Here is a 27,652-nt window from a genome sequence, read left to right as displayed (position 1 = left end):
TAAATATAAAATATTGATGATTAATTAATTACTACTACTACTAATAACTTTCTTTCTTAACTACAAAACAAAGAACTATAAAAATAAATATAACATTACAAAATAAACATAATAAATATAAAATACAGCTAATTTATTACTAATAATTAATTCAGTACAGGTTATTAATGAATTATTAATGTTTGTATTAATTGGTTACATTTATTTCATTATTTTCAGCTTGACCCACAGTGACACTAGCTGCGTTTTCACACACACTCATGTCACACGACACAGAGCTGAAATAACAGCAGCACTGCTACTGAAAGATCAGATTAATAACACTGCCTTCTGCATTGACTCTTCACCGTATCCTCATATTACAACCAGATGCTTAATGAATAATTCATGAATCATAATTCACACACCTCCAGCTTTTCTGTCACTGAAGAGGGAAAACAAAACATCAATTTAACCTGCACGTCTCTCATCACACCTCAGTATAGACCTTGTGCAAATGACATTTCCACATTTTCCATATTTTCTGTAATGTTTATTTTATTTGTTCTTTATTATTAGTGTGTTGAAATGGGCTTATCATTAGTATATTAGGTTGGCTGTTATCTAGATACTACAGAACTACAGATACTATAAATACTACAGAACTACAGATACTATAAATACTACAGATACTACAGATAGTATAAATACTACAGTACTACAGATAGTATAAATACTACAGTACTACAGATACTATAAATACTACAGATACTATAAATACTACAGATACTATAAATACTACAGATACTACAGATAGTATAAATACTACAGTACTACAGATACTATAAATACTACAGATACTATAAATACTACAGATACTACAAAACTACAGATAGTATAAATACTACAGATACTACAGATACTATAAATACTACAGTACTACAGTACTACAGATACTATAAATACTACAGTACTACAGATACTACAAATACTACAGATACTACAGTACTACAGATACTATAAATACTACAGTACTACATATACTACAAATACTACAGATACTACAGATACTATAGATACTATAGATACTACAGATACTACAGTACTACAGATACTATAAATACTACAGATACTATAAATACTACAGATAGTATAAATACTACAGATACTACAGATACTATAAATACTACAGATAGTATAAATACTACAGATACTACAGATACTATAAATACTACAGATACTACAGATACTATAAATACTACAGATACTATAAATACTACAGATACTATAAATACTACAGATACTACAGATACTATAAATACTACAGATACTACAGATACTATAAATACTACAGATACTACAAAACTACAGATAGTATAAATACTACAGATACTACAGATACTATAAATACTACAGATACTATAAATACTACAGATAGTATAAATACTACAGATACTACAAAACTACAGATAGTATAAATACTACAGATACTACAGTACTACAGATACTATAAATACTACAGATACTATAAATACTACAGATACTATAAATACTACAGATACTATAAATAATACAGATACTACAAAACTACAGATAGTATAAATACTACAGATACTACAGATACTATAAATACTACAGATACTATAAATACTACAGATAGTATAAATACTACAGATACTACAAAACTACAGATAGTATAAATACTACAGATACTACAGATACTATAAATACTACAGATACTACAGTACTACAGATACTATAAATACTACAGTACTACAGATACTACAAATACTACAGTACTACAGATACTACAAATACTACAGATACTATAGATACTATAGATACTATAAATACTACAGATACTACAGTACTACAGTTACTATAAATACTACAGATACTATAAATACTACAGATAGTATAAATACTACAGATACTACAGATACTATAAATACTACAGATACTACAGTACTATAAATACTACAGATACTACAGATACTATAAATACTACAGATACTATAAATACTACAGATACTATAAATACTACAGATACTACAGATACTATAAATACTACAGATACTACAGATACTATAAATACTACAGATACTACAAAACTACAGATAGTATAAATACTACAGATACTACAGATACTATAAATACTACAGATACTATAAATACTACAGATAGTATAAATACTACAGATACTACAAAACTACAGATAGTATAAATACTACAGATACTACAGTACTACAGATACTATAAATACTACAGATACTATAAATACTACAGATACTATAAATACTACAGATACTATAAATAATACAGATACTACAAAACTACAGATAGTATAAATACTACAGATACTACAGATACTATAAATACTACAGATACTATAAATACTACAGATAGTATAAATACTACAGATACTACAAAACTACAGATAGTATAAATACTACAGATACTACAGATACTATAAATACTACAGATACTACAGTACTACAGATACTATAAATACTACAGTACTACAGATACTACAAATACTACAGTACTACAGATACTACAAATACTACAGATACTATAGATACTATAGATACTATAAATACTACAGATACTACAGTACTACAGTTACTATAAATACTACAGATACTATAAATACTACAGATAGTATAAATACTACAGATACTACAGATACTATAAATACTACAGATACTACAGTACTACAGATACTATAAATACTACAGTACTACAGATACTATAAATACTACAGTACTACAGATACTATAAATACTACAGTACTACAGATACTATAAATACTACAGATACTGCAGTACTACAGATACTATAAATACTACAGTACTACAGATACTACAAATACTACAGATACTACAGATACTATAGATACTACAGATACTACAGATACTATAAATACTACAGATACTACAGTACTACAGATATTATAAATACTACAGATACTATAAATACTACAGATACTATAAATACTACAGATACTACAGTACTACAGATACTATAAATACTACAGATACTACAGATACTATAAATACTACAGATACTATAAATACTACAGATACTAGATACTATAAATACTACAGTACTACAGATACTATAAATACTACAGATATTATAAATACTACAGATACTATAAATACTACAGATACTATAAATACTACAGATACTATAAATACTACAGATACTACAGATACTATAAATACTACAGTACTACAGGTATTACAAATACTACAAATACTAAAGATACTATAAATACTACAGATATACAGTACTACAGATACTATAAACACTACAGATATACAGTACTACAGATACTATAAACACTACAGATATACAGTACTACAGATACTATAATATTACGTATACTACATTACTACAGTACTACAGACAGTATAGATACTACAGATACTACAGATACTATAAATACTACAGATACTACAGATACTATAAATAATACAGATACTACAGTACTACAGTACTACAGATACTATAATATTATGTATACTACATTACTACAGTACTACAGACAGTATAGATACTACAGATAGTATAGATACTACAGATACTACAGACAGTATAGATACTACAGATACTACAGATATTACAGACAGTATAGATACTATAAATACTACAGTACTACAGATACTATAATATTACAGATACTACATTACTATACTACTACACATACTATAGTACAACAGATACTACAGTGGCACTTTTGGCGTCATGAACCTTTCCTGTTTACATCCTTGTGTTTTGTTAGTCTGTGTATTTATAGCCCTGCTTTTAGTCATGCGTCCAGCTGCATTTCTGAGTCGTATTATCTTGCTTGTAGTCAGAATCACAGTAAAAAAATATCTCTGATGACGTCTGCCTGCGCCTCCGGATTAAGAGTGCTGAAAGAACTCTAATGAAGTTATGTGCATTACATGCTCTTGTCTTGGAGTTTAGAATGGTCTGAATCAGACTATACCCCCATCACCACCTATCCAATTATTCTATAATTATCTGTAGAATGTTCAGGAAGTTATTTGCATGTGTACATTAATATGTTGAGTGGAAGATGCAATTAGTTATTAGATAAATAGCAAAGCCCTTCGGTTTCTCGCTTTGTGTTTGCTTATATGAGCGAGAGAGGATGATAATAATAATAATAATAATAATAATAATAATAATAATATCACGGCTTATACCACAGCGCTGCTTCATTCTGGATTATGCTTGTTCAGAAAATTATAATTGTTGATTAATTTTCTAGATCAGCAGCTCTGACAGTAGTGCAGCTCCAAATCACAGGTTTATATTAATGCCCTCGATCTAATACGTTACTGTTTCTATAGCAACAGCTCATTGACAGGGACTTGCAGTGCACGTACGGTGGATGCTCCAAGTAAAGAGATTAAAAAACATGTAATCGTATGGTGAAGTCTTCTGTAGGTTTATTTAACATTTAAGGAATGAGTCTCCAGTGTCAGCGCTTTGTAACAGTCAGAGGTAAAGCTGTAACTTGAGGTTTTCTGACATCTTCAGGACAGAGGAGTTTACGATTTGCAGTTTCTCAGTAACATGACAAGCTGCGTTATTTTTGTCTTATTAACTTCGAGAGAGAGAAAAAAGAGATGCTGGTGAGGGAACTTCTATTTAAAGCTGCTATAATTTAAGCAAGAACTGGAACTAACTATAAGTGGTGTTGTGTATGAACAGAATGAAGTGTAAAAAAAGTGTGTGTGTGTGTGTGTGTGTGGTACCTGGATGAGGTGGCCAGAGAGATGAGCAGAGCCTGTAGGATTCCCCGGATGTAAACGATGGGGCTTTTCTTGGTGATGAAGAAGTACATGCTGGGCAGGATGAAGAGCCCGTGCAGGATCAGACCCATCACCACTGTAATGGCATAAAATCCCAGTTTCTTACCCATATCTGACGGATCGCTCATCTCCAGGATCTTTCCAGCCACCAGGAACACGATCCCAAACGGAAAGTACCTGAGAATACACAGAAACAGTTCAGGGAGTTTTAGAAAGGTTGTACTAGCGTTATTACCAAAACTGAAGGCAGAGCTGTAATGAGATATTCTCGAGACTCACCAGATAACAATGGCTACGATTTTGAGCACGGCCTCGTTAAGACTTTGGCAGAAGTTAACGAGCGCACTGCCGTTAGGACCCATCCTGCCCAGCATAATGCCTGCACACAAAATACATAAGTGTTAGACACAGCACTATGACATGCCTGATGGATTTGAGTCACACTTTTAACTTTGAGTTGATAATGTTGTAATTTATAGCCAGATAGACCATAAGGAGTACCTGACTGGGTACCTTTAAGGGTACAGACAGTATATAACCTGGGTAACTGTAAATAAAATAGAATCGATTTTAAAATATTACTCCTAACCTATAAAGCATTAAACGGTCTCGCTCCGCAGTATTTAAGCGATATGTTAGTACCTTACGTTCCGCCGCGCCTACTTCGCTCTAAGGATGCAGGCTGTCTATCAGTACCACGCATTGCCAAAACCACGGCGGGGGGCAGAGCTTTCTCTTACCAAGCCCCAAAATTATGGAACAGCCTCCCAGTTAATGTACGTGAAGCAGACACGGTCTCAGTGTTTAAGTCGAGGTTGAAGACTTATTTATTTAACCTAGCATTTAGCGACTAGTGTTTTTATCAAAGGAGTAGATGTGGGGGACTCGTGGATGTTGAGTGTTATGGTGATCTGGTGTGTTTGGATGCTGTCTTCCTCACTCTCGTTAGTCACTCAGGTTTGTGACGGCAGAGTGACTGTATGCCTTACATACCAGGATCTCTCACGTCTGTGTTTCCCCCTGGTTCTCCTTTTAGTTATGCTGTTATAGCTAGTCCTGCCGGAGTCCCCTGCACTCCTCATTAAGTTTTATCTCCACACGGTGACTGTGAGTGTACCTAACCACTTTCCTTCTCCTTCTGCCAAGCTACACTCCTGAGCTGCCGGTGATCCAGACCCCCCTACGCTCTGGACCAGATGAGCATCACTCCTGAGCTGCTGGTGATCCAGACCTCCCCCCGCTTCACTATGGACCTGTCCACCGGCAATGCTTCACACTGCCACGAAGACGCTTCAGCTGTTTTCCATGGACTACACCAACACACATTGTACACACACACACACACGTGCACTACAGTGTAAACCCATATGAGGATGGGTTCTCTGTTGAGTCTGGTTCCTCCCAAGGTTTCTTCCTATCACCATCTCAGGGAGTTTTTCCTTGCCACCGTCGCCCTGCTTGCTCATCAGAGACGTCACACACACACACTTCACTTTACTTTTGTTTGTGTAAAGCTGCTTTGAGACAATGACCTTTGTAAAAAAGCGCTATACAAATAAAAATGAATTGAATTGAATATCTTTCATAGTAAAAACAGGATTTAAACTAGGTGTCAAGTTAAAAACAGGGTACATTTAAGGGCACTGTCAGGGTACAAACTGCATATAATCTGGATATATATATCAGGGTACAAAAAGGGTACCTTTATTGGTACCTTTTTTAGAGTACATACAGGCAGTATGCTTCAAGGCACAAACAGGGTGTATTATGGGTATCTTACAGGTCACAAACAGAGTATTCAGGGTACACACTGTCACTGGAATGGTCCCTTCAGGGGTACATCTTTAGTACCTTTGCTTAAGGACCCTAGACAATCAGGTAGACCTTAAGAAGCACTTTGTATCTTTAAGGGTGCATTGAAATGATTTCTACCTTGGAGATCAAAACTGGACCTGTACAGTAGTCCTTTCTGACAGTAAAGAAGGCCCATTATTATGTTATTATTATGTTATTATTATGTTATTACACTACAGTTATTTCCTTAGTGTTTTATCCGGGATTTTTCTAATGTGCCTGTGTATTCTGGGTGTGACGCTATCTGTTTTGCATGTCGGTGCTGTAAGTGTGTATTTGTGTGTGTTTTCTTGCCCATAGTAGCAGAGAAGATGACAATGCCCAGCACGTTCATGCCCTCGCTCGTTCCAGGCTGGGTGCGCATCACCACATCAGGCGGAGGCGTCAGGTCCAGCTGGAAGTTGCGGACATCGCTGCCATTTTCACTGTTACCGTTGTCGTCTTGGAGATTGTAGATGAGTGTGCGACGTGTCACACTCGAGCTCTCTGTTGTCCTCAATGTCTTCATGACGGGTACGCTGTTAGTGCGATACTGAGAAACATAAGGAACGCAATCTGAAATTCACTGTAATTGTAATTTTCTTTTAGCAATGCATCATTTAGTTTAATAAACTGTCCCAAACTGTCACATTAATGCCAATAAACCATCCCTAACTGTCACATTAATGCCAATAAACTGTCCCAAACTGTCACATTAATGCCAATAAACTGTCCCAAACTGTCACATTAATGCCAATAAACTGTCCCAAACTGACTCAAGTCAATTATCGGTCCAAACGCTGTCCAAAAGCTGAAAAGTGTCCAGCTCAATTCAATAAACTTCCCAAAAGCTAACCTAAAACTGTCCAGATCTTTTTTTAATAAACCATCCAAAACCCCAAAGGTTTTTGGCTCAGTTCAATTGCCACCAAAACACTAAGATCAGTAAAGTGTCAAAATACTGTCTGAACACCATCCTGCTAAGTTCAATGAAATCCAGTGAAGTGAAATAAACTGTCCAAATGCTGTCCTTTCAGCATCATCATCTTTCCCAAATTCATATATAATTCATTTCTCTGATTCAGAAAAAACATCCATATACAGTATCTATATGTGAAAAGTTAAAAACTGTTATTGAATGTCTCCTACTTTGGATCTAAAGGATGGCATGTTAAGACTTCCTTAAGTGTGGCTTTAAAGAAAAAGAAGCTCAGCATGAGCTCTCATTTGGAAAAATAGCGAGGCAATCAAGCCATCTCTTTCATTAAAGGTTCTTCCACAGGAATGGAGGATGAGATGGGCGCTGAGGATCATTTTTGGCTTTCTTCAGAAGTTGTTTTTGATCTTTTAATCAGTCTACACCTACTCCAACTAAACACGACAGAAGTCAAGGGCTCTTTAATTGGTTTGGTGGTTTGACGTAGCTTGGAATGGAATTCAAATCTGATTAAAGCCCTTTGAGGCTTCATGCTCAGCATCTGTACAAAATCTCAACTGAACAGGAGTAAAAACCTGTGAAAGGTTTAATCACAGAAGTGTTGGCTTTAATAATAAACTCTCAGTGAAATGATCTTACCTGCTGAAATGTAGCTTGAACCAAATTGGCAGGAAACATGTTCCTGTTTGGAAAAAAGGTAATTAGAGACACAACTTGTGAGAAATTCAAAGACTTTGCATCTCAGAGGTACATAACTCACACATTATTCGAAATACACACCAAATAGCCTTGATTTTTAGACAAGAACTGCCGTCTGCCCGTCTTACAATGTGGTGTGTTTGTTTCTATTTAACAAAAAAGACAAATCATCTAAGCTACAAGTACAATAAACTGTGCTTTACTGCACTGATGTTGCTGTTGAGGATACGCTCAAACCTGACGTTCTTATACGCTCATCTAATACTGAATTATAAATAATAAATAATAAAATGAGATGAAGCCAAGATGAGATGAATGGACAGAAGACTTTAGAAATGATTTCAGTCTGAAGGTCATCACTGTTCAGCCTGCTTCACTGCAGATGTAGAACTAGAACAAAGACCCTGTTAGCCTTAAAACACTGGAGCTGTGAGATGTAGCGTCAGATGGCAGCGTTGAGGTTTGATCCCGTAGCTTTAATTTCACCCATATTTGAGACATCTTTGTGTTACATCATTTGGAGCTGTCCATTTTATCCTCATTTTAACCTCCTGTGGGTTCATGACTTCGTGCCAAAATCAAAAATCCTTTGAAGAGAAAAGAGGATGCTGGAATAGACAAATGACCAGAGAAGACAAAGACGGCACACACACTCATTCAGAAACCTCTTTATCAGGATAAATGTCAGATTATTTGTGTGGGAGAGAAATAAATCAATGGCTACAGTTGGTAGCAGTGGGCAGTAGTGGGCAGCAGTGGGCAGTAGTGGGCAGTAATGAGCAGCAGTGGGCAGTAATGAGCAGCAGTAGTGGGCAGCAGTGAGCAGTAGTGGGCAGTAGTGGGCAGCAGTGGGCAGTAGAGGGGCAGCAGTGAGCAGTAGTGGGTCACAGTGGACAGCAGTGGGCAGTAATGAGCAGCAGTGGGCAGTAGAGGGGCAGCAGTGGGCAGCAGAGGGCAGCAGTGGGCAGTAGTGGGCAGCAGTGGGCAGTAGAGGGGCAGCAGTGGGCAGTAGAGGGGCAGCAGTGAGCAGTAGTGGGCAGTAGAGGGGCAGCAGGGGGCAGTAGTGGGCAGCAGTGGGCAGTAGAGGGGCAGCAGTGGGCAGTAGAGGGGCAGCAGTGAGCAGTAGTGGGCAGTAGAGGGGCAGCAGGGGGCAGTAGTGGGCAGCAGTGGGCAGCAGGGGGCAGTAGTGGGCAGTAGTGTAGTATAGGTCATGGTTGATGTTAATGTTTCACACACACACAAACACACACACACTTCTGTGTCCTATCTATCTTTATTTGAAAACTCTGTCATTATTAAATATTTCGTTTTGAATAAGTGTGTGTGTAAATAACTTCAGGGTCTCAATATTTCATTGTGAAATAACTACCTGTTGATTTAGCTGGGTATAATACAGTTGGACCCTCTCTCCCCTACAGAGCAGCTCTTATTTATTTATTTATTTATTTGTTATTTTATTATTAATTACTAATATTTTCCCCCTCTCCCCTAACATACGACAACTACCAACTGGAAGGTAACATGCTTCCTCTGAGACACGTGAAGCCAGCTAACCGCATCTTTTCTATCCGGTGCTCATCTTGTGTCACAGGAAGGAAGTGCTATCTGCCCTCTTCTGCATAAATCAGCTCACAGATGCACATGATTGGGTGGTGTTGCTGTGATTGACAGCAGGTAGAGAGTATGCTCCTCCCAGCCAGAGAGCTCGAAATCCCAACAACAAGTGGAACACGTTTTAGTCCAAAGGACAAGATTTCGATGGGTGAGGGTTCATGGGAATGTGAGTGTATTTATTATCTGTTAGAATCCTTTTGATAAGATAAGAACCACTTATCCTTTGAGAGGAACACTTGAGGAACCCATGATGTGTTCTGTTTTCTAAGGGTGTACTTGTTACCTGGAGGCAGTAAGTGGTAGACAATTTAAGAATATTATTCATCAAGTAACAGATGAATTTTTGTATTGGAAAAAGTTTCGAGGCAAGGGTCAAGTTTTGCATGCATGTGACATTCCATTGTTTTTTTTTTCCTCAGAAAGATCTTCAACGAGTCTTTGAAGAGCTTTCTGAGGAAGACTTTCCCCTGAGATGACCTTGCCCAGGAAGAAGTGAACAGCAGCATCATTAACACAGGGCTGTCCAACTCATTAAAGATGTTTTATGTTCTGCACACGTCTCTAAGGAGACCCTGGGGTCAGTAGACGAGATGCTAATAGGAAACATAAGTGTAATGCAACAATGGCGTCCAGAGCAGATTGAAAGACCAGTGTGGCCAAACTCTGAATCACTTTCCAAACATACAAAAATATTCTGGTTCTGTGGGAATGTTTCAAACATGCAGAACACAACAGGGAAACCTTATTATTACACTCTTTTTCCACTGACATTAGTGTGACACTGGCATCGTCTTAAAAACGCAGCCAATTTTCCACAAACTTGTTGCCGATTTACACAAAACAATATGTTTTACTGATTTACAATAACTTACAGTAACGTAGTGATTCATTCTAGGATGTTTTGCTTGTTTATTAGGTTTAGGGTTTTTATTAAGTTTATTGTGATTCTGATTGGTCAGAAGGCATTGATTAATTTACTACAACTATCTATTTAACTTCAGGTATAAAAAAAGACTTATTACAATTAGTGTGACATTTAAAAACTTCAAATCCTCTGTTTCAGGCTCTGATATCATTTGTACACTTATCTGGTCACAAGCTTCAGGATCGTGAATTCTGTAATCTGATTGGCTGTTAGTAAATATAGTTCAAAACACACATCTAGCTTTCTACACTTCATTTTAAGACATCATGTTGGTATTATAGAGCACTACAGCATAGACAAGTTCCCTACAGCACTAAAGGTACATGATTAGAGACACAGCTGTAGTAGAAACCGGCCTCTCTGGGTCTCTGGACTCTGTGCTCGTGCATTAAGTCAAGCTACTCGCTTGGCTTCTGGTCAGAGTCTGATTGTCCTCGAATGTGAGTTAAGTTGTTTACATAATGCATAGAGATGAGTGGGTTTAAAAGGCCATTCATTATGAGAGCTCGTTCAGCCGTGACATGCTATAAGGTGGCGTTTCTAAAGGAGCCAGTGTGAACAAACCCCAAGAGCGAGGCTCTGGTTTAATGAATGCCTGTGTAACACTGTGTTTAAAAACCCTATGTATTAATAATATCAATTAAAAAAACAAGGAGAAAAATTAAACAAAAATATATTTCACCTTCCAATCAACTCCTCATTACTTATTACTTTGAAAAATATTTTGAAAATACAAATTAAAAAACCTGAATGGAAAAGATCAAATTAAAAAATGATGAAAAACAGGAAAAAATGCTTTACTGCTTGGATGAGGTGGAAATGTTGGTCTGTAGATGAAGATGAAGAGCTGTGATGACAGAAATGGCTTTCTAAAAATAACACAAGTCACATGATTCAGCTGTGCATCCAGATATATCTAATCATATACATGACATGCGCTGATTGGACTTTAATTAACAAAAGTAACATTTGACTTAAGATAAATTAATGAATGTCAAATATTAAATCTCTGCTGTTTTGGCATCTTTTCTTTCTGTACACTGGTGGAGAACAGATGTGTACTTTGGGGATTTTACTCTTTTCCCTAATCCGTGGCTCCCAAACTAGGGGTCACATGATTTACAAGTGGGGTCACGAGAGAAACCCACAATCTTCTCTTCTGCTTCATATCACTGACATAATAAAATGTTCAGATGTTACAGTGTTCCTATATTACACATCTGGAACTGTAATTGTTGGGTGGTCGAGGTTTGGACTCGCAGAAAATTCATAATGTCCATTTGGGGTCGTTTGGCCAAAATGTATTGTGACAGAATTTACTGCAGTTTCAGTAAATATCGTGGATTGCTCAGGTTTGTTTGGTAAAATTTCAGATTACGTGTCTGCTATTCGTTGATTTCTATCTAGAAATGTTTACATTTTATAAAGCTAGAGGAAGAGAGAACATAAATACGGCTCCCACATGCTCTGTGCATCAGCAAAGTCAAATTTATTATTATTATTATATCTATATGTGATGCATTCACAGCATTCATTCATTTACTCATCTTTAGTAACTGCCTGGTCGGGGTCAAGGTGGTTTAATTTAGGCTGCTACTCTCTTAATTTTGGGAAATAGAACCAACTAAATATCGTGAGTTGAGACTGATAAAGAACCAGAGGGATGTAGCTGAGGTTGAGGAACTGTCAGAGACATTACTACAGTTTATATTCTTTTTTTTTTTTTTTTTGCATGAATGGAAATCGAGAGCCTTGAGCTGAACAGAAACATGGAAAATACTGTGCTTTGTGTTTTATTCATCTTTCAGCAACATTTGATCAAGGTCATTCGTGACTGTCTCTCTAACCTTCACACAGCATTAACACACACTTCCTGGAGAATGCACCTCGTTCTCTTCAGCGATTCAGTGATTCATGAAATTGCTGTGTGTGATACTGTTTGTGCCATAAATCTACAAGAAGAGAAACCATGAGAGTTATTATCTGAGCTCTGAGATACTACAAGTTAAGAGAGGATGGAGTGTGTTAATCTTCCTTTCTCTCGCATCGATATAACTCTATCGAAGACATCACTCTATTTTCTTCCAGTCAGGAAATCCATATTAGAGCTGTGGAGCTGAAAAAACCCTCAGACTCGAATTAAAAACAATTCTTTTTTTATTATCATTCCCTCCTGACTATAGTAAACCATTACAAACGGTCGTGAGTGTGTCTCAAAAGGACCAAATTTATAAAATAAAAAGCAAATCACATGAAAAAGTTTCTCCATTTTGGAGAACAAGAGATGCATTCGCTTTTATTGATTGATTTATTTATTTATTAAAAAATGATGCTTATTTATCTTGCTGAACTTTTCAGTCATGATCTCCAAACGGTGCATCAGTGTTTATGTACAAAACAGAGTTTCCATGGTTTCTAAGTACTTTTTTGGAAGCTAATGCTGCAGTCCATTTGTACTCAGAACTCCAATCTAATTTCGTTCCAGTGCTTCAGCTCGGACAATCGTGGATGCCCAGAGCGAGATGATATTTGTATGGCTAGTCTCTGAATCTGATGGTTGCTGTTAACCGTACGCTGCCATATTGTTGTGACATCAGGTGTGTTTATGTCAGAGAACCCGGGTACGGTAAATGCTGTGCGAGTTCCTGACTGGGATTTCCGAGTTGAATGACCGTTCTATTGAACTTTTCCATGTTGAAGGTCTGTTTTTTCTGAGTTTTTTTCTAACCACAACAGATTGCAGAATAAGAACCCCTAATTATCCATAATAAATCCCTTTTTTTAAAAGAGTTATATATTTGATCAATTATTGCTCATTATTTTCTTCTGTCAGGAGTTGTTGGCCAAATCTTGATATTTAGTCCAAAATAGATTGTATTGTCCAATCAGCTGCTGATTACTCGCATAAAAAAGCTCCAGATGAGAAGAAATCAAATTTCTGATGTGCAGAATCTGCTCTATGCCTTTTTATCATGATTGCTTGGTACGGTTTTTATCGAATCTTTGCAATTTATCTTAAAGCAGAAATGGTATACTGTAGATACATTGCCTGCACTTACACTTTCCCTTTGTTTGCTGTAGACTGTAGTTGCACAAACTTGTTAGATTGAAATTTAATTATTTGCTTTAAAACAAGTTCTTGGTGGCTTAAAAAAAAAAAAACTCCACACACAACCTTGTTCTAAACCAGGTTTTTTGCACAGCAGGCACCGAACCACTGACTGCTGAGACCTGGTTTTAATTCAACTGCTATTTCTAATTTGATTTTTGCAGGTGTTGATGTATAATCATGAAAAGCCTGTCATTAGACGAGGTGCAGCTCAGTAGTGCTGGTTAATTACATTTCTCTCTGCTAAGCGTAAGCCCAGTGCTGCTTAAAAAGAAAAGTTACAGAATAAAGTGTGTTTTAAATCAACCACAATTAACAGTTTAACATCAGAGACTTTGAGCAAAAAAATTCTAAAGCACACTAGTTTTAAACCTTTATTTTACTTTTATCCGCTTTAACGTCAGTAGAAAGGAGGAAGTTAAAAAATATAATTATATATCATTGAAGAATGTTAAATTAAAATATTAAATAATTATTTATCCTTCATTTAAAAAAAAAAACATGATCAAGGCTGTCTAGAAGATCTAAGGCTTATAAGTACAAAGTTTTTCCATCTTTTTTTTTTTTTTTTTTTTTTGGCGAGACCATTAAACAGTGCGAGATTTTACTGGAATGCTTTTTTATCGATTGAGATTAAGAAGAACGGAGACAGAATTAGAGCAGCACTGAGAGTGAAAGTGTGTCATGACAGATGCAGAGCAGATTAAAGCAAATGAGAATAAACCACGGTGATATAGCCATGTGTGTGTGTGTGTGTACCGTATGAGGTCGAGCAGAGCATCAGCTGAGCTCATGATGGGTTTGCTGCTATCCTCTGAGTCCTCTTTCTGGGCCACGCCCCCAGGGTGGATGATCAGGACCATGACGATGCCGACCACCACCGCCAGAAACGTGGTCCAGAGGTAGTAGGAGATGGTGATGAGGCCTAACCTGCTCGAGCACTTCGGCTCCAGAGCCGCCAAACCTGACATGAGACTGAGAGAGAGAGAGAGAGAGAGAGAGAGAGAGAGAGAGAGATTTGCTATAAAACTCTGCTATGGTAACTCTTGGTTACAGTGATTGCTCCTAACACATCACCATTAAGCTAAATGCCGCACGTTTCTCCCAAATGAACACAAATGAAAGAATAAAATAATGGAGGTTTTTGTCATTCTTATCTCTAGAATAAACAAGTAAACAACACTAATCTGTGCCACCGACAACTCCAGTCCTTCTTGTTGTGTACCAAAAAAATCTTAAAATAAACCTCAGGAAGCTACTGAAGAAAAACTATTTCAAACACGTGACCTTGCGATGACCTTGACCCTGTTTGGATCCATTCCGAAAACTAATCAGTTCATCTGCTGGCTGCAATGATGATTCCATATCAATCCTCCAAACATTCAACCTCTTGCTCTTGAGACATCACGCTAACGAGAATCTCAGGAAAATCTCATTACTGCGAATGGGGTTCAAACCCACGTGAGCGTACGTCCACTCCACTTTACATCCTACGCTTTAATCTCCTACTCGCTTAATGCAAGGTACCGGCACCGAATGCACCGAAAAACCCAAAGTGTAGGCCTTTACGAATCATTTTAATAGTAATAAAAAGGGAGAAATCAGAAATTCAAACAGTTTGAGCAGCAGATAAACAGGGAAAATAATCAGCCATGTGGAAACATTTCACACGTTTGAGACATAATCACAGTTCATCCCAAGCTGTAAGAAAGCAAACAGACGCACAAGGACCTCTGCATTATGGGGTTGTTACACAACATGAAAACGGCGACTCCGTCTATAGACACAGTCTAAAAAAAAAAAAAAAACTGGAATGACAGTGCTGAAGGGAAAAGTGCAGCTACGCTATAATGGAACAGCTACGCTATAATGGATTCATTGCCACTCTGTTGTTGTGCATGTTGTTGTTGAGGCTCGTGGATGTTTTTTTTAGATACACATTCAGAAGAAATGTACAGCGTAGCTGCAGCTCTCATTCACGAGCCACAGATATTTCAGCCTTCACTTTTACTACCGACAAAAATATGTGTTTGTCAGTTTGCGGCCCAGTGTGCCCTGAAAATCGCTTTCAGTTTCAGCCAGGTTTTTCATTCCTGTGCATCATTAGTAAACACTTCAGAGTTTTCAGCTCTAAAAGGGAAACAACTGCAGTGCTACACTTCATTATATCCTGCTCTGTTCATTACATCCACCTGTGCTACTGGTACAGGAAGCTGGAGTCTGATCAGATCTGCGTCTGTGCTCCTTAAATTACGGAATTCTTAAAAATACATTTTTATTTTGTAAGTAGTAAAAAAAGTCCTGAAATTCTAAAATGCAGTTAGTCTTCTAAGTGAAAGCCCAAGCATAAGATGGAGTACAGTTTCAAATTATTCACTCAAGTTAAAGTAGAAAAGGAAAACAACCAAGGAACATGTAAAAAACCTTAGCTAAGGCTAACTAGCAACAGCTTTACTGCTAATTTCTTTCCGGTTAGCTAGCATAATGATAACGCTGACCTGAATGCTAATCGTTAGCTGTCCCTATACAAAGCACTGTGTTAAATACACTGTGTGTATATAGGAGCAGAGAGATTACAGTGATGTGTGTTAGCTCTCGTTAAAGCTGGCTGATGCTAGAAAGTCGACGTGTCACGTGTCAAAAGTATGAGGTGGAAGAAAATCTCAAACCAGACCAAAATACAGTGAGATTCATTAACTGCACTTCATGACGTTCCACCTCTGCTGTTATTAATATAGAGAGAGATTTATATTTTTCTTAACCTGAGGTCTTTTCGTTTTTCTGAGACCATGTGGGCATCACCACTTTTTCTCTTCTCTTCATAACTGGCTTTAATTAAGATAATACGGTTCATTCTGGGGTTTTTTTCCCTCCAGAAATTTTATGAACTAGCTCCCGATGTCTCCTCATAACAGTGCGATGCGTTTACTCTGCGTGTGATGGAACAGCTGGACACGGCAGAGTGCAGATTATATTATATACATTAACGATGGAAATGAACGTCTCGTCTCACAGAGGTCAAAGGGTCAAAGTTTGTACTCCTTTTTTTCCTGAGCTCAGGCTACGAAGGTTATTAATGCTAAAGTTATGACTTTATGGCTTAATTTTCTTGTGTATTCAATTCATCCTCTCCTTCTTCTTCTTCTTATTGTAATTATTTGTTTAATTATTTATATACTGTAGGACCTTTAAAATGTATTTATTTATGTACAAATTTACACATTTAATATAGAAGGACTAAAACTAAATGTATTTGAAAATAAAATAGTTAAATAGGCTAATAATAATAATAATAATAATAATGATAATAATAATAATACTGCCACAAATAATAGCAGTGAGAGAAAAAAAGACAATAATATAAAATATAAAAATGTACTGAAGCCCTGAGCCAAAGGTGTGAATTGTTTTTAAGTGCTATGCCATTATTTTGACTTAATATCTCATTATTTCAAGATATTATCTTGTTATTTCAATTTACTATCTCTATTTTGGCTTAGTTATTAAGTCAGAACAATGACATAACACTTCAAAAAATGTTCACACATTTCAGTTCAGTTCAGGGCTTTTGTTAAAAAAAAGATTTTAAAATGTGTAAATTAAAATAATCTAAATGTAATGGAAAAGTAACATCCCAGTAAAAGTTGAGTTAAATGCTGTAATTTTTCAGATCAGTGATAGATGGAGCGTGATGAATGTTTATTGGCTGTGTTCCAGATCTTTGGTGCATGAAAATAAATTCCCTTCTCTTTAAGTTTTAGAAGGAAGTTTTTCAGAAGGAGGACGCTCAGTGACTTTAACTCACACACTCTGAGGTGTGTAAAGGTGCTGTGGAGAAGTGAGGACATTGAATAACTAGTAATTACATTTTACTAGTACTCCGTCACTCCGTCAGGGTTATGAGTCACAGCGCATTCGACAAAAAGACTTCTATACAAATGCACAAAACCCGTGACAGAGAAGCTGACCTCAGCGTAGACTTCCAATTTAAACACGGTTAGACTTTCTCTTATAGTGAGGATATTTGAATTAATTGAGCGATTTGTGGAAAATAAAAGGAGCACTTATGTTAGAAGCTCTCAGCAGTGTGTGTACAGATGATCTCCTTCAACCCATTGAGTTCACCTCAGTGTGGAAATCAGTGTGGCCTTTTATTTCCTCTTTTTCTACGCTATAAACACTCAGTCTTTCACCAGCCTCTCTCCTTTCTCTCTAAAAATACACAGCTTGTCATTTTAGCGAGAAACCGCAAAGAAGCGTAAACTCCTCTGTCCTGAAGATGTGGGAAACTTAAAGCTACAGCAGCTTTACCTCTGACTGCTACAAAGCGCTGACACTGGAGACTCCTTCCATAAATAAACATTAAATAAACGTCTCCTTTATTCCTGAAAACCTCACACACGCACACACACACGTTTTTACTCTGTGTATGTGGAGTCTCTGTGTACATGTACACGTCCCTGTGAATGAGCTGTTGCTATAGAAACGATAAGGAGTTAAAACGAGAGCATTAATATAAACCTGCGCTACTGTCAGAGCTGCTGTTAGAGGACGCTCAATAACGCACTCAATACACTCGCGTGTAAATCAATGTAGCCTTTTATTTTCGCTTTCGATTCCACTTCTGCCGCATGCAGGAAGTTCAGAATCATTGGAGATATTGTGGTGTAAAATGAGCTCTGCTGCGCTGTTCCTCTCGGTTAAACATCGACCGGAGATCTGTACGCTTTCTGCGTTTCTCCACACACCGAGGTTCCTCCGTGTCCATGCAGTTGTTTATAGCGTTCTTTTGTTGTTATTTATCAATGTACGCTACTGTGGAAAAGCCATGTGTGAAGAAATGCTGTAAAGTACAGATGCCTTCATTTCTGTTCACTACGTTAAAAAACTACTATAAAGAGAAATAAACGGTAATAAACTAAACAACGTTAATATCTGGCATCTTTTTTAAAGGATCTTGGAGAATCAGCACGTCCCACTGCAATTTTTTAAAATTATTAACCAACGATTTGTAGTTACATTTAATGCTTTGGAAACGAGTTTCTTCCTGTTGTCACTTACGTTATAGCAGCTATAATCACTCGTTCCCTCACCGGGAGCTCCTCATTCTCTCTCGAAGTTACCGAGAAACCACAAAGAAGCGTAAACTCCTCTGTCCTGAAGATGTCGGAAAACTTAAAGTTACAGCAGCTTTACCTCTGACTGTTACAAAGCGCTGACACTGGAGACTCCTTCCATGTGAATGAGCTGTTACTATAGAAACGATAACGTATTAAAAGCTGTGAGCAGGTGCTGTGGTGTTATTACTACATCATTACAGTTATTTGCACGGATCCATTTCTTCTCTCGCTGCTTTACTATGCGATCATTACACACACACACACACACACAGCGTTTAATATGTATATATACCTCACAGGGGGATCAGAGTGTTATATTCTGACCTGTCAGAGGAAAACAAACTGCTCTCACGGGCGAAAATGAGACACATGCTCAAACTGACACGTGTGATGTTTTAACACATGAGTCGCTGTGTTGTGTTGAATGTTAATGTGTGTGTGTGTGTCTCTCTCTCTCTCTCTCTCTCTCTCTATCTCTCTCTCTCTCTCTCTGAGCTTTGCTGTGTTGAATGTTAATCTCTCTCTCTCTCTCTCTCTCTCTCTCTCTGTGAGCTGTGTTGTGTTAAATGTTAATGTGTGTGTGTCTCTCTCTCTCTCTCTCTCTCTCTCTATCTCTCTCTCTCTCTCTGAGCTTTGCTGTGTTAAATGTTAATCTCTCTCTCTCTCTCTCTCTCTCTCACTCTCTCTCTCTCTCTGTGAGCTTTGCTGTGTTGAATGTTAATCTCTCTCTCTCTCTCTCTCTCTCTCTCTCACTCTCTCTCTCTCTCTCTCTCTCTCTGTGAGCTGTGTTGTGTTGAATGTTAATCTCTCTCTCTCTCTCTCTCACTCTCTCTCTCTCTCTCTCTCTCTGTGGGCTGTGTTGTGTTGAATGTTAATCTCTCTCTCTCTCTCTCTCTCTCTCTCTCTCTGTGAGCTGTGTTGTGTTGAATGTTAATCTCTCTCTCTCTCTCTCTCTCTGTGAGCTGTGTTGTGTTGAATGTTAATCTCTCTCTCTCTCTCTCTCTCTCTCTCTCTGTGAGCTGTGTTGTGTTCACTCCATCAAACGCTTCACATTAAATTTCTCTTAATGTACATTATTTAACATGAAGGTCAGCATTAATACTCCATCAGTAATAACAACACGCTACTACACACATGTAATGGCTTTTAAAAAAATAATAAATCAAAAACTCGACATCTGCATTAACATGTTCACACCATCACTGAGGAGATGAAGTCCAGCTTACATTTTTCAGGGAAGTGTAACTGTCTTTCTGCTTTTATCATCAATCATCACTTTTATCTGCCCTTTCTTTAAAAAAATAAGAAAAAGAAAGGAAAAATAACTGGGTACGAGAGGAAATATATATATATATATAAAAGAGACAGAAAATTTCCATTAAAGGAGAAGTTCACATTCTCCTTTAATGGAATAAAATAAATGTTAAAATGTTTATTTCTACTCACCTCATACAGTTTTTATATCAGTTCATGCAGTTTTATGATTTTTTAAATTTTTTTTCTCCACCAATGATTGTTTTGCGTAATAAATTATAATCAGATGAATTTACGACTTTAAGTACACACTAAGTGACTCATCGATATCAATTTCCTCAAAATTTAATTTTTAAAGACATAAAACAGTAAAAAAAACAAACAAACAAACAGAATTGCTTTTCTTTGTGATGATAAACGTATTCCCATCGCGATCCGATCCGTTCTCGTCTTCATGGTTCGTAGGTTCGAGGTGATGGAGGCGGGACAAACCTCTGCAGTTTTTGATTTTGTTTTCAAAAAAGTTTTTATAAAGTGCATCAGCAAACGGCGCTCTAAGGTGAATTTGTTTAGGTTAGAGTAGCTGGTTATCTCCCTCAGTAACAGCGCCGTGGAAACGCTCCATCCAGAGCACGAAACGTTGCTCATTTCTGCTCGTTTCAGTTGACAGACAGGGCCGTGTGCAAATTATGGCCACAAGTGATACAGTAGACATATTTGTGTGAATACTCGTCGCTTAGCAACTTAGCGCGTAGCAACACAGACAGGAACACACGCCTGAGAAGTTTCCCTACACAGCAACGAATTCATTCATAAACAACTAGATGCTTTTGCCTTTTCCTGAACCAGAATGTTGATGAAGTCATTACAAGCAACACTGTTGTCTGTATCACCCGAGGTGTGAGCGTACAGTGTGTGTGATGTGGATTTTGCCACTGAATGGCATCCAACTGGGTGTGTGTGCGTGTGTGTGTGTGTGTGTGTGAGTGTGTGTGTGTATGTGTGTGTGTGTGTGTGAGTGTGTGTGTGTGTGCATTTATTTTAATTAGTTTTAACAAATTATTTAAGCAGTTGACATAAAAACTGTCTCAGGTGACTAGAAATCGCAGAATAAATATTTAAACCTGCTCAAATTTGAAATACGATGAACTTCCCCTTTAAAGAGAAGAAATAAGAAAGAGGTAGAAAATAAACACTAAAGAGGAAAAAAAACACAAATGTTAACACTAATCACGATAATAACGTTAACACTAATCACGTTAATAACGTTAACGCTAATCACGTTAATAACGTTAACGCTAATCACGTTAATAACGTTAACACTAATCACGTTAATAACGTTAACACTAATCACGTTAATAACGTTAATGTTAATCTTGTTAATAACGTTAATGTTAATCACATTAATAACGTTAACACTAATCATGTTAATAATGTTAACGGTAATCACGTTAATAACGTTAACACTAATCGCATTAATAATGTTAACGCTAATCACGTTAATAACGTTAATGTTAATCTTGTTAATAACGTTAATGTTAATCACATTAATAACGTTAACACTAATCACATTAATAATGTTAACGCTAATCACGTTAATAATGTTAACACTAATCACGTTAATAACGTTAATGTTAATCTTGTTAATAACGTTAACACTAATCACGTTAATAACGTTAATGTTAATCACATTAATAACGTTAACACTAATCACGTTAATAATGTTAACGCTAATCACGTTAATAACGTTAACACTAATCACATTAATAACGTTAACGCTAATCACGTTAATAACGTTAATGTTAATCACATTAATAACGTTAACACTAATCGCATTAATAATGTTAACGCTAATCACGTTAATAATGTTAACACTAATCACGTTAATAACGTTAACACTAATCACATTAATAATGTTAACGCTAATCACGTTAATAATGTTAACACTAATCACGTTAATAACGTTAATGTTAATCTTGTTAATAACGTTAACACTAATCACGTTAATAACGTTAATGTTAATCACATTAATAACGTTAACACTAATCGCATTAATAATGTTAACGCTAATCACGTTAATAACGTTAACACTAATCACATTAATAATGTTAACACTAATCACGTTAATAACGTTAATGTTAATCTTGTTAATAACGTTAACACTAATCACGTTAATAACGTTAATGTTAATCACATTAATAACGTTAACACTAATCACGTTAATAATGTTAACGCTAATCACGTTAATAACGTTAACACTAATCACATTAATAATGTTAACGCTAATCACGTTAATAACGTTAATGTTAATCACATTAATAACGTTAACACTAATCACATTAATAATGTTAACGCTAATCACGTTAATAACGTTAATGTTAATCTTGTTAATAACGTTAACACTAATCACGTTAATAAAGTTAATGTTAATCTTGTTAATAACGTTAATGTTAATCACATTAATAATGTTAACGCTAATCTTGTTAATAACGTTAATGTTAATCTTGTTAATAACGTTAATGTTAATCACATTAATAACGTTAACACTAATCACGTTAATAATGTTAACGCTAATCACATTAATAACGTTAATGTTAATCTTGTTAATAACGATAACACTAATCACGTTAATAACGTTAATGCTAATCACATTAATAGCGTTAACGCTAATCACGTTAATAACGTTAATGTTAATCACATTAATAACGTTAACACTAATCACGTTAATAACGTTAATGTTAATCACGTTAATAACGTTAATGTTAATCACATTAATAACGTTAACGCTAATCACGTTAATAACGTTAATGTTAATCACATTAATAACGTTAACACTAATCACATTAATAACGTTAACACTAATCACATTAATAGCGTTAACGCTAATCACGTTAATAACGTTAATGTTAATCACGTTAATAACGTTAACACTAATCACGTTAATAACGTTAATGTTAATCACATTAATAACGTTAACACTAATCACATTAATAACGTTAACACTAATCACATTAATAGCGTTAACGCTAATCACGTTAATAACGTTAATGTTAATCACGTTAATAACGTTAATGTTAATCACGTTAATAACGTTAATGTTAATCACGTTAATGAACACGTCTGCGGTTGTTACGTGGCGAAATTCACGACTGAGGCTGAAGCAAGTCATCTTCGTTTATCAGCGTGCTGGAATGAACTTCCTGTGTTACTTTGTTATCATTACTTACACTTTATAAAAGTCTTAACTTTAACATTTGTTAATTAAGGAATAAAACACTGCGTGTGTTGTGATGTTATAGTAAAATAATCAGCGATGGGGTGGTGTGATGAAGCGAAGTTACTGTTACCGCCCCAAGTTGATTATGTTCCTATAACAGAACATCCTGAAGTGTTTTATTCCTCTTACACCACAGCCACTCCCCAACGATTTGATTGTTTTATTTATCTATTTAACTGTTTATTTATTAGTGAACGACTTGTTGTACTTTTATCCATTTCTAATTACATCGAGACTATTTCCATAAACGTTAAATAAACTTTACAGCCTCCTCACAGAACACGTCACCATATCATGTTTTTTCCTCCGTTTATCATCAGTGGAGCGTCCGCTGTACACGTCCCTGTGAAAGAGCTGTTACTATAGAAACCATAACCTATTACAACATCTGTTCCCCTCGTGCACAAGGTATTCTTTCCTCCAAAGCGTGTGTGTGAGTGTGTGTCTATCAATCAGAGATCTCAAACACACTCACACACACTGGAGTCACGAACAGCTAAACACCTCCACTCTTCACATCTCACACCTCTCGTTATTTTCCCTTTTCCCCCCTAAAACCAAGAGCGCAATGACAACAATAATAATAATAATAATAATAATTATAATAATAATAATAATTGATTAATTGATTAATTGATTATTATTATTATTATTATTATTATTATTACTGAAGTGCAGATTTACAGTATGAAATAAATAAATAAATAAATAAACGTAGAAAGAAAGAATACTAGAAAAAAGAGATAATAATATAAAATATAAAAATATAGAATAATATTATATAATCAAAATGTATACAATAATACGATGAAAGTACAATAATTGTACAAAAAAACTACAAAAACTTAGACAAATGGTAAAAATATATCCTTTCATACTGTGTATGTGCCTGATGAATATTTATTAGTAACGTGATAATAATGATGATGATAATTTAATTGTAATTACGATCCCAAGTAAACAGGTGACTTTGTGTTTATGGCGTCAATAACAAAATCAGAGGAGGAGAAAAAAACGATGCTGTTGGAAAAACCGAACGGTCCTCAAGCTGATCGCTGAGAATCCTCTTCTTATCATAAAGCGCTGACACTGGAGACTCCTTCCTTACTTGTTACACAAACACACTTCTCCTTACAGAGAACTTCATCATATCAATGATTTTATGTTTTTATTAAACCAAAATCTTACATTTGTTATTGTTGCCAGGCAGGTGAACTTGATTTTTTTTTTTAATTTCTGGATCAGTTTTACTTTTTGAATTCCATCCAGTCACTGCTGTTAGATGTCATTAGTGTATACTAACCAGTTACTAGTTACTAACCAGTTACCTGTTTACTCACCTGACAAACACACAGCAGAAATCATCAGGTCAGGATCCACCTCACCTGAGCTTTTTACGACTCTGTTATTCACAGGTGTAGAAGGCAGTTCTGTGTAACGGCAGTGTAATGGCGTCCTGTTCCAGTCTGAGCTACATCTCACACACTGCTGTATTTATTTATTATTTTTATTCTTTATACCTTTATACTTTTATATATTTAGTTTTAAATTTTAATTTATCCCTTTGCTTTATTATTATTATTATTATTATTATTATTATTAATGTGAAGAGCAACCAAACTAAGAATCTCATTGTACAAGGAACCTTGTGCACACGACAATAAAGTTGAGTCTTAAAATACACTAAATACGCTACCTTTCCAAAAGTATGTGCACCCCGCTTCTAATTAGCGTTTGGCTATTTCAGACAGTAGCATAAGCTCAAGCGCACAGTCATGCGCTCGCTACTGATGATCCCTGACGTACTGAAAAACCCGATTTTATATTATCTTTCTTCCCCTTTCCCGTCTGCTCGAACCTTATAATCAAACGTAAGTGCTGCTATTGTGAAGAGAAAATGTCTAGGAGGAACAACAGCTGGAAATTTATTTAAGGCTGAACTGCCACCTCTGACCTTTCGACGGTGTTTACGCTGGTACTGTTTTATTTATAACTCAGTATGTGGCTTGTTACCTACTTATCTGCCATCCATCATTTCTATAAAAAACGAACATTACAATCTTCACTCAAAGGACATTATTCAACTTGTTGTTCCCTGTGTTTCGCCTCAGCTGGAAAAAATGGCTTTAATTTTAATGCCTCAACAACGTGGAACGATTTACAGGAACATTTACAACTTACTGTGCTTCCTTCACTGGCCAGAGTTATGGCACTTGTAAATAACTTTGAGTGCAGCCATATTGGAAGTTGTTTTGTGACATCTGACTGCATATTATGTAATTTTCTATTTCTGTTCGATTTATTTATTTACTTTCACTAATTCTAGGGGGAGTTTTTGTTAATGTGCTAATTGTTGTGTTTTCTGCCACCTTTTCGGCCAGGTCACTCTCGTAACAGAGATTTCATCTCAATGAGTTTTTTATGTTACAAAACAAAAGGTCTCAAACAAAAGGAAAAATTAGGATGAGCGCTTTTACCTGGAAACAACGAGAGGCAGAATCAGCATCTTCAGCATCCTCATTAGGAGCTCTCCTGGAAACTGGAAATACTTCACTTCCTAAAAATAAAGAATAAAACACACGAGGGACAAAGGCTTAAAATCGTCACGTGAGTTCACCTGGAGCGAGACTTCGAGCTGATATATCGTGTGTGTGTGTGTGTGTGTGTGTGTGTGTGTGAGTGTGTGTGTGTGAGTGTGTGAGTGTGTGTGTGTGTGTAACAAATACAAACCTCAAAGTGCTTTACATAAATGAGTACAAAGAATAAAACAATAAATGATACATATAAGTATAGAAGAAATTAAGAATAAATAATTAAGAGAACAGTTGAAACAGTTTTTAAGGAAAAGATGAGATCCTGTTTGATCGGCTACATTCAGGGTTTTTTTTAGATTTTGTTTACTTTTGAGTTTTTTCTGCACTAATTCTTCCACTCGTGTTCACTTTGGCAGCGAAGTTTTAACGAGTCGCTTTAAAATGCCAGTTTAATCAATCCTGAATAATTTGTGCTGAATTACAACTCTTATCTTTTAGCACATATTGTCTGAAAACATGTGAAGCGCCATCCAGGTTCGTCAAGTGACTTGTTTTTCTTTGAGTAGATTCTCAACAGGTCCATTCACACCAAACCTGATGAAATTAAACATCACAAAAGCATGAAATATTTGCAGACGGACACATCAGTGCTAATGTTCACCATCATGTGAGAAAGAAATTGGGAGCAGAGCTGATGATGAGTTTGTCGTTCATCTATTCAACGTTTGTTCGATTTGTAAAGAAGTGCAGGAAGACGTTGTTATACAGCAGCTCAAATTGTACATGAATCAGTTTGAAAGTGATGATTAAAAAAATAATAATTTTGGCGTCTTCAACACTTTCTACACTGAGCAGCCACCGTGATCTGTCACAGCGCTCAAATCTCCTTTCACAACACACATCTTTTTATTAATCTCTGAGAGATGGTTATCCAATCAGATCGCTCCTCTCTTCCTCTCAATGCCTCATCAGCATCTGCAATAATATTCGACAAGAATTCACTTCTACATCTCACAAGGATATTTTAGTGGCAGAAACAACCGTCTACCTGAAATGACAGAGAACGTGAGCTTGTGGATCAGCTAATTCCTCGTCTCTACGATGGCTGTTATGTGCTGTTTTAGGAAAATAATCAACACCAGGGTGGTGTGATGAAGCGGAGTTACTGTTACCATCCTGAAGTAGATTATTTTTCCTATAACAGCCCGTCCCTGAGTGTTTTATTCCCCTTACACCACAGCAATTTACCAATGATTATGACTTTTATTTATTAAATAGCAATATCCTACTTTTTTATCCATTTACAGTTACATTTAATGTCTGTGAAACAAGTTATTTTCTGTTCTCGCTTATGTTACAGCAGTTGTTACTTCACCAGCCTCTCTTGTCATCTTAGTGTAAACTCCTCTGACTGTTACAAAGCGCTGACACTGGAGACTCCTTCCATAAATGTTACCATATCAGCGATTACACACGTTTTTAATCGCATTAATATAAAGCTGTGATTTGCTGCTGCACTACTGTCAGAGCTGCTGTTCTAGA

General features: G+C 36.2%; 1 protein-coding gene across 1 annotated transcript in view; it reads right to left on the bottom strand.

The window, feature by feature from the left end:
* Window positions 1-27,652, bottom strand: part of slc1a7b (solute carrier family 1 member 7b) — a 40,742-nt gene that overhangs the window by 8,313 nt on the left and 4,777 nt on the right. The window contains exons 2-7 of the mRNA XM_026920900.3: window positions 26,054-26,133; window positions 14,685-14,900; window positions 8,218-8,260; window positions 6,957-7,194; window positions 5,088-5,187; window positions 4,752-4,985 (exon numbers count right to left, since the gene is read on the bottom strand). Coding sequence (XP_026776701.3) covers window positions 4,752-4,985; window positions 5,088-5,187; window positions 6,957-7,194; window positions 8,218-8,260; window positions 14,685-14,900; window positions 26,054-26,133 — 911 coding nt within the window. The remainder of the gene's footprint in view (window positions 1-4,751; window positions 4,986-5,087; window positions 5,188-6,956; window positions 7,195-8,217; window positions 8,261-14,684; window positions 14,901-26,053; window positions 26,134-27,652) is intronic.

Source organism: Pangasianodon hypophthalmus, chromosome 16 (assembly GCF_027358585.1).
Source record: "Pangasianodon hypophthalmus isolate fPanHyp1 chromosome 16, fPanHyp1.pri, whole genome shotgun sequence".
Lineage (NCBI taxonomy): Eukaryota > Metazoa > Chordata > Actinopteri > Siluriformes > Pangasiidae > Pangasianodon > Pangasianodon hypophthalmus.
Note: the sequence above shows the minus strand (reverse complement) of the source record. Positions and strands in the feature narration are given on the sequence as shown.